Below are 9,317 nucleotides of genomic sequence, written 5' to 3'. Positions count from 1 at the left end.
GGTAAATATTCTCAACATGGCTCCAACGCCACACTCCAGTCCACTTGGTGGCGGTAATGCACTTTTTAAGTTGATTTGCCAGCTGTCATAAAACACAGAAAAAGAAGAAGAAGAAGAAGAAGAAGAAGAAGAAGAAGAAGAAGAAGAAGAAGAAGAAGAAGAAGAAGAACCTGAAAGAAAGAACCTTAAAACCTTAAAACAACCTGGAAATCAGTCGAAGGACTGAATGACAAGGATACACTGTAACTGACCAGATGGTGGCGATAATGCTCCGCCGCCTGGTTCAACACGCTATTATAAAGATAGAAGAAGTTGGCTTCACTGCCTGAGGGTTGGGTTTCCGGGTGAGTCCACACTTTTGTTTACAGGGTAAATCATGATAAATGTTAATCCATGGTGAGAAAGTGCTTGCCTTTGGATTACTGAATGCTGATAGAGACTGAGCAGAATGGACACTGGTGGATATAGTTGGCTTAGTTTAGCGCACTTCGGAACCAGGCTGCCCTGATAGGCATACGGTCTGTAGGCTACTCTGTGGCTAGATCCAATCAGAGTCCGTCCACAATTATTATTGTTTAATGTGATCTTCGTTATTGGCCGAAGTACACATAGACAATACAACCTGATTTAAGACGTGTTACACATGATTACGATCCACCCAATTCGGCGTGCGCACAATAGCCTACATCAATCACTGATTTCGATAAAGTAGCCTATCATGCACCGTCTAAAGTTGCCCATCTTGTTTCTTATTATGCTTGAAGGTTAAAGTGACATCTACCAGTCTGGACAACTTATAAGTTGACGTTTTATTTAGTGCTGTGCACTTGCATGCCGAATTTACAAGAAGATACATCCAATTTGGATTTAATTGGGAGAATGCAACATGTAGCTATCTGGTTGTGTGTGTTTATTTATTTGGATCCCTATTGTTTGTTACAGAGGTAACATCTACTCCATGGGGTCCACCTTATGAACATAAAAGTATACACATGCTTTCACATAATGCATTACCCCCACCTCCCTTCAAGCAAAAACAAAAACCGAAAAAAGACAAAACAAAAACATTACAGTACAAAACAATATTTCAAACAAATAATGTTCCAATAAACCTGTGTGTGTGTGTGTGTGTGTGTGTGTGTGTGTGTGTGTGTGTGTGTGTGTGTGTGTGTGTGTGTGTGTGTGTGTGTGTGTGTGTGTGTGTGTGTGTAAATCTGGGTGTGTGCTGTGTGGTGGTGGTGGTGGAGGAGGGCAAAAATGCCCCAAGAAATCTCAGAATGTCCCTACAAACCATGATCGAGGGGCAAAATTTCCGGGCAAGATTTTGATCATTTTATATTCATTCAATTAATTTAATTTCCATTTCCATCTCTAACAAACAATCAGCACCTGCAAGCTGTTTGCCAGCCACCAATTAATAAAACAACAGAAGACAACAACAGTACTGTTGTTCACACTACTACGCTTTAGCAACTTATGCACTAATGACTATTTTAAGTGCCCCCCAAATTTTGTAAATGCCCCCATTTCTTAACCTTGCGAGGCAGCTGGATTTGCATGAGATCACGATCAGACGACATCCATAACTTGCCACGCTCTATTGGTTTAAATCCAAACCAGGTTTGCACCAATCAGCATCCTATGAGGCAGCTACGGGTGGGATTTAGGTGTGACGACACCTCGTGATAGATGTGATGGACAGATGGTTCATCCAATGACCTGCTAGGTATTTTTTGAAAGTGCCTGCCGCTTTAAAACTGTTTCCCCGAGCGACTCATTCCCAGATGGTTATGTGAAAACAGACCATCTGGCAGTGTCAGCTTACCCATTTTTGAGACTGTACAGTGGGAATATTTTTTCACTACTTACTCTCCTGGAAGCATATCTATATTAGCATTGCTTGTGCAATTTCATGAGTAGGCTAATATTATTCATGGTTCGTCGGCTTGTGTTTTGTCTCAGTTATGGCTCACCTGCAGGTTGCATTGCTAAAACTGTTTTTCTTTGGATTCTTCATAACAAAATAATCATATGTCTGTTTTACACGGTGATTCATACTGTGTTTTTTATTTATATTATTTCCTCATTTCTCCTGCAGTGGTTTTTGGTTGTTGCTTTGGTGTGTGTGTGTGTGTGTGTGAATGCAGGCAGGGGAAACTCAGAGGAGAAAGGAGAGATGTCCTCCCAGGTCCGACTGAGGCTTCTGCCGAGGGCCAGGTGCCTGTTTGATGAGCCCCTGGAGGTGAAGGTGTCCGGGCTGCGCTCCAGGCAGCTGGTCTCCATGAGGGCCAGGTCTACCGACGATAAGGGGGTGCTGTTCCGCTCCTCGGCCACCTACAGGTAGGCACGGGAAGCGCGAACCATGAAGAAAGATGAAAACGGAGCTACTTGTAACGTCTGTAAAACTTCCATTTGAGGGTGGAAACGGCAGCAAATGATGTTGAAACCAGGCGGCGAGCTAGGGGTTAGACAGATGAAGTCACGGAAGTGAGACTAAAAGCTGTAGTTCTTCGAATGGCCACTTGAAGCTGGCTCCAAAAAGGAATGATTCCCTGTTCATCCCCATGTTAAAATGCCCATCTTTATAACAGGATTAAACGTGTTTACAGCCTGGTTCAAAACACGTTTTTGATCTATAGATAATTTCACCTCTTATTACAACTGTATGGGGGGTGAATTTTTATATAGTGCACCTGTTTACCGTAAAATAGACGATAGAAAAGACTATGTTTTGGGGTGATTGACAGGTCGGCTGTCCAGTGATCACGCAGCTTGCAGATCACAGACCAATAGCAGGTGGAGCTGCGTCTCTGGGAAACCTCTAGTCTTGCGCGAGCTGCACAAGAACTACAAGATGGCGACGGCCACACTGCCATACTCTGGGCTTCAGAACAGGAGTGCAAAAACCAATGGGTGACTCCGTCCATATCCTTTATACGGTCTAATGGTCGACACGTATCCTTTTTAAGAAGAACATGTTCAGATGTTATTAGGCAGACATTCTAACAACACTGTGTTCCAATAAGCAGACTCGACAATAATGGCATTGATATCAATCAAATCGGATCACTTCCCCCTCTCTCCCCACAGGGCGGACTCTGGCGGGGAGGTGGACCTGCAGAGAGACTCCTCTCTCAGCGGGAGCTACGTGGGCACGGAGCCCATGGGCCTGCTGTGGTCGCTGAGGGCGGACGCCGCGCACACAAAGTTTTACAAGAGCGACGCACGAAACGCCCACGTGGTCCACATCTCTGTGCACGAGGAGGACGGGCAGGGGGAGGGGGAGGGCCGCGCCCTGGCCCAGGAGACCAACCACAGGCTTCTGCTGGGAGAGGGGGTCAGCCGGCTCCCCGTCAGAGATGGGAATATTCGAGGAGTCCTGTTTACTCCCCCTGGTTAGACACTTTCTGCTTATTCATGTTCTTCATGCTTGACGTCTAGGGTGGAGACTCTGGAGAGGATGCGCCATGGGCACACTTTTTTGGGGTGTGACCAAACGCATGATCAATGTAGCTCATTGAAACTTGGACCCAGAGCCATGTAGATAGAAGAGTCCCGACATCTCCATTCACTCCAATGGACCAGTTTTTTACTCTGAAGAGTTCCAGGAAGTAAGGTCCTGGATGAAGCAGCACTGTCGAGTTGCAGCAAAATAGACAGTTTGTGTTGTACTCTGAAAGGGTTTTTTCCCCCTTGAATCAAATTGTACATTATCAGCTTTATTTTAGCATGCAAAAGTAGCGCGAGACCCATTCCTGGCTGTTCATTGGCTAATGAGTCTCGCATTTTGGTCCTCCGCTGACGCCACTCTCTCTCTAGAGGACACTACTTGGGCCGAATTGACTATTGCCAGCTAGCGTGATGCTGCTGCTAATAGTGACTTTCTTAACCCAGATTATCTTGTTTGCAAACACGATTTGTTCACTTTACATAATGAGAAGAGGACAGTCAGAATAGATGGAGTCCGACAGATGACTAAAGTAAAGGGATAACTAACAACAACACCGCATTGCTGCACCCCTAAAACACACCGATTATCCCACTCTGCACGTCCCTGCTTGTGGACATATCATCACTTATATGAAACTGAAAATAAAGATGCGCATGATGTCAGATTTGTTGTTTGTGATGTCATCTTGTATTTTGCTGTGTTCCAGGAGCAGGCCCGTTCCCTGCTGTGTTGGACCTGTACACCTTTGGTGGAGGTTTGTCAGAGAGGAGAGCCTGTCTGCTGGCCAACCGAGGGTTTGTGGTCCTGACTGTCGCGCTGTACGGCCACGACGACCTGCCCAAGAGGATCACAGAGATCCACCTGGACTATTTTGAGGAGGCAATACAGTTCTTAAAAAAACAGCCCAAGGTGAGTGGTTTTAGTAACTGATACTAGAACGTGAATTGATAAGATGTGGGATTTGTTTTTCTTATAATTATATTAATATATTACTTTTGGCAATAACTCAGTAAGATAACTTATTACCAACATGATTTCAATAATGTTATACCATTTACTCTGTCAAGTAACACAAGTTACAAATTGAGTAACTTTAAAAAAATCAAAGCACATATTTAAAGCCCCATTCAGCAACTTTTCCAAGTTTTGCTATTGGAGAAACTGCGCCCTCTGCGTGCAATAGTATCGATAACGATATCGCCGTTCAAAGTCAACAAAACACAGCGCCAGAAAGCTCTATGTACATGTTGTGACATTGACATGACATGAAATAATAATCCATAGTTCCGTGAAACATCATTTTCGTAGCAAATCCGAATCGAGTTACTTCCTGGTTTCCAGGAACACAACGCCGCCGCTGTAGAGCGCATGCGCGCATCTTGCCTCGGGACGCTGGCAGCAAACTGCTTAGTCCCAGGGCTGGCCAATGGAGGGCGGTGTGGGATAAATAAAGGCGAGAGTCTCCCTATTACAAGTCAATCTACCATGTCCTATGACTAAAAAGATCTTATATTACAGTAAAATCTTTCAAAAAAGTTACTGATTGGGGCTTTAAATAAAGATACAATCATTTCCTAATCAAATTGTGCATTTTAATGCAAGTAACCACTATAGATGACAATAACAAAGGAAACGATAACATTTAGAATTTTACAGTTTACACTCACTTAGAAGGTTTAAATTATTTTTTGGGATGTTCTGGGGTGGCGATGTCATTCCGCTACTGCAGTGATTTTGGTGAAAGTAATGCAAAGGTAGTGTAATAACTAATGAGTTACTCTACACATACAGTAATATTGTAAAGTAACGTATTACTTTCAAATGAAAGTAACTAGTAATATGTACGTATGTAGTATATATTAAAAAAAAAAAAACTAACATGCCCAACACTGCTCAGTACACAAGCACTGCTCACTCTGCTAAACTTCACTAAAAGCTCACTGTGCTAACACGGCCCCATTGCTAACTCAAGGACCCCACTTAGCTATGATGGTCCTCTGACTGCCTAACTGAAAATAACATTTGCAGATTCGTATTACAACAACTTATATTGTCATAATAAACGGAGATCACCTCCAAAAACACTGACAGATTTTGTCTCCCTCCTCTGTCAAATGTGATATTTGCTACAGTATCTTCAGAAATCAGTACAAATGTTACATTTTTCTTTGTTTCATGGGTGAATGTTTCAATAAAAATGTAAGCATCACTGATAAAGATGTCACTGGCAAAATGTAAAATTGTCATGGGGGCTTTTGCAGCCTGGAGAAAGGGGGAAAAAAACTTGGCTGTCTCTTCACTATTTATTTGGACAGAAATGGCATTCAGTCCAAATTAAGGTGGATAAAAACATGCATTTATCACAATAAATGGTGAAAAGGCAGCTAATAATTAGCAGCTTTTAACAGTCTTGCCCTGTTTCACAGTCAACACAGTAACCTCAGTCTCTGCCATTTTTGTTACTTCAAATTGGCACTCTCTTTTTTCTCCACAGGTGGGCAGTAAAGGAGTTGGTGTAATATCACTATCAAAGAGTGGAGATCTTGCACTTTCAATTGCCTCTTATCTGCCAGATATCGCAGCCGCTGTGTGGATCAACGGCTGCAGTGCCAATGTGTCCTTCCCTCTCTACTATAAGAAAAGCCAGATCCTGCCTGCCTTAATGGCGGACATCAGCAAGGTGGTTCCCACCGAGTCAGGGGCCTTCAACTGCAAGTACGCTCTGCATGATCCCCTGGCAGAGGAGAACAGGCCCACTCTGATCCCCATCCAGCGGGCAGAGGCACGCTTCCTGTTTGTGGCCGCAGAGGACGACCTCAACTGGGACAGCAAGGCTTTCGTGGATGAGATGGTGGAGAGACTGAGGCGTCACGGGAAGGAGAACTTTGAAACCGTGTGTTACCCCGGCTCGGGGCATTACCTGGAGCCGCCCTATGGACCCTACTGTCCCTCCAGTTTCCACGGAGTCCTGGGCAAGCCGGTGCTGTGGGGGGGCGAGCCCAGGTCCCACGCTGCGGCCGAGGTCCGCCTCTGGAAGAAGATCCAGGAGTTCTTCAGAACGCACCTGATCTGCGACGATGCTGCGGGTGCTAAAGCCAAGTTATAGCTGCAAATGGGATCATATCAAGGACATAGAAAATGAAAATCTAAATTGGCCTACAATCGCAGATCAGTTTGTTCTTATGAATTCTGATGCCACATTTCACTCTGTTGTGTTCTAATAGTCCTCCTTCATGCAACCGAGTCATTGTTGAGAGTACAGTGTGGTTTAAGTAGCCTAACTGAAGTATCACGTATGGCTGGGCAATAAAACAATAGCAATATAATTTATATTGGCGATAGACACTTCATCAATGCAATAAGAAAAAATTTCAATATATAGATTGATATGTCCCTTGAAATGGAGCGTGCTACAAGTGACACGCAAACAGTCAATCATTTAAGAGACCCGGTCCTTGAAAGTCCTTGAAGTTGATGTTGATAAAGAAGGTGTGGGAACCCTGTGTAATGCTTTAAACCTATCTGAAGAAAAAAAAAACGTGTCTGGGACTGGGAGCAACAAGTCTTCAGATTGAGTTTGTGTTCTAGTGAAGAGTAGGCTAAATCAACTTTGCTATATTTTAATGTTTGTATCTAATGCATTTTACACAACATTTTTTTTACATTAACTTGATGGTGTTTGCTGTGTGGTATAATGATAGATAGATAGTTAGATAGAGTACTTTATTCATCCCCGTAGGGAAATTCTGGCATTACAGCAGCAGTAGCATCAATGACATCAACAACTAATTAAACAATAAAAAGTTACACAAATTCCTGTAGGTAAGGTGCAGAGCAAAAACAGCAGTATCAACATATTACTAGAAAGAAGCAATAGACAATACATTACGTAAATATGCAAACTACAATATATACAACTTTACTCCACCGCCGTTACATCTTTCGTTTCCCGGAAACTAAGTTTATTAAATAATACTATTATTTCTATGACTAAAGCTGTGGAAATTAAATAATGCTGTGGAAATTAAAGCAGGGGTGAAGACTTTGGTCTCTCTGGTGGATTCCATCTTTACCACGTGCAAGGCTTTTTGGGGTGAGTCATTTCATTCATCAGTCAGTCAGGAATGGATAACGGATATGATGTCATCAGTGATTATGTTATCAGTGATGTCATCCCTTCTAACTAGATGGCTTTGGAGACATTGCTGTGTCTCAGAATTATTACACAAATTCCAGCTTTGTGTCCGGGACCGTCCGCCACCGAGGCCTCAATGTTCCTCATTTTCCGGACCTCTCGACCCTCGTGCCAGCACGCCGACCTCCCTCGCTGCTCCACAGCTCGGACTCCGTCTCCTCCAAATATAGCTGAATTGCTTGGTTTGACCAAGTAAAACTATCTTTCTAAGCATTTTACAAAACATTTATGTAAAAAGAACCGCAGATGAAATCCCTTGGTTTGTATGCCTAAAACGGAAGTGGGCGTGACTTCGGCTCTCTAGGAAAACAGTGGACGGATAAATCCAGAAGGAGGCAGTAGGCTAATTACGCAACTTAATTAAAGGATGGAAACTGCCATAAAACACCACACAAGGAAGAAGCAGAAGAAGCTGCTGCTCGTGCATAATATTAATTGATATGTGTGTGGCGCATGTTTTCCTAGAATGTGCCACGGACAGACCGGGGGCGGTGCCAAATAGGCTATAAGACAGAAACGGGAAGCTTGTATGTTTGTCAGGAGTTTCATCTTCCTATTTAATCTTTCTATGGTCAGAATAATAACCACCACCAGCTGGTCACAAAAGTAGTTTTACAGTTCCCGCATGATTCAGAGTTGTTGCCGAGAATATGAAGTGTGTTTGAGGTAGTTATATCCTTGTCCTGCGGAGGGCAGTAATACGCCTAGTAGCGGCTACACTGCCGGAAATTTGAAAGAAGAAGAAAAAAAGATCACGCATGTGCAAACCGATTCTGTAGCAGTCACGTTGCACAAGATGGAGGCCGGGTGTGTAAACCCGAACAGCTTTTCGATCCCCCCTCTCAAAAGTCTAGTTTAGAACTTTGACTGACCAACAGAAGACTGTATGTACTAGTATCATGGATGTAACGCTAGCTACTGGCGCCGTTTACTTCTAAGAAGAAGAAGAAGCGCCTCTGGACTCAGATGAATGGTTTAGTTGCGATTGAAGCTAACGTTAGCTGTGAAGCTAACATTATTGGACCGAAGTAGGCTAACGTTAGCTAGCCTCGGTATTGCCAGCCTCCACGTGACCTCCATGTACTAGTCGGTCGTCACAAAAAAGGAAATGTTAACATACTTGATGTAGCTCGTTGAGATCAGCCGGAGCCCACTATGCACTAATTATGTAGCGCTCCTTTGCTTCGTTGTCGAACTAATCTTGGTAAGGAATCCGATGCCAGGATATTTCGCCACTTTGTTTTCATCAAGGCTTCTGGACTCGCATACACTGTTTTCACATTACTTTCCTCAACGCTATAGTATAGCTATTTGCCTGCATATGCTAGTAGCTAACTCCGAGAGACCTAGCGTAATGCTAACTCTGACAAAGACGCACTCTCATTGGCAGATAATGGCAGGAGCTGATAGTGGCAGGCAGTCACACCGTCACTCATTGGCTGCGATTTTGTGATTGAAATCGCCTCGCGCGGGAAATCGCAGTCTGAATAGGCAAACTGCCAGACGCTACATACAGTCTGTGACGTCACGTTGAAGGCTGGGTTCACCTAGGCTAAACGTTAACTACAAAGTTTGTCAGTAAATAGGTAAGGAGGAAAAGTTGCTGTCGCTGTGTGAACATGTTGTCTAAAGTCCAGAAGCTGAGAGTGGTCGTGCAGCGTCGACTAACTG

The 9,317-nt window shown here is 43.7% G+C and overlaps 1 protein-coding gene across 1 annotated transcript; it reads left to right on the top strand.

The window, feature by feature from the left end:
* The first annotated feature begins 241 nt into the window (after positions 1-241).
* On the top strand, positions 242-7,430 carry LOC310792069 (acyl-coenzyme A thioesterase 1-like). The gene is made up of 5 exons (XM_083653768.1): positions 242-344; positions 2,099-2,340; positions 3,091-3,395; positions 4,158-4,360; positions 5,946-7,430. Exons 2-5 carry the CDS (start codon positions 2,177-2,179, stop codon positions 6,555-6,557), a joined length of 1,284 nt encoding a protein of 427 aa, XP_083509894.1. The 5' UTR covers positions 242-344; positions 2,099-2,176; the 3' UTR covers positions 6,558-7,430.
* The last annotated feature ends 1,887 nt before the right edge of the window (positions 7,431-9,317 follow it).

This window comes from Poromitra crassiceps (assembly GCF_964638095.1).
Source record: "Poromitra crassiceps genome assembly, chromosome: 17".
Taxonomy (NCBI): Eukaryota; Metazoa; Chordata; class Actinopteri; order Beryciformes; family Melamphaidae; genus Poromitra; species Poromitra crassiceps.
Note: the sequence above shows the minus strand (reverse complement) of the source record. Positions and strands in the feature narration are given on the sequence as shown.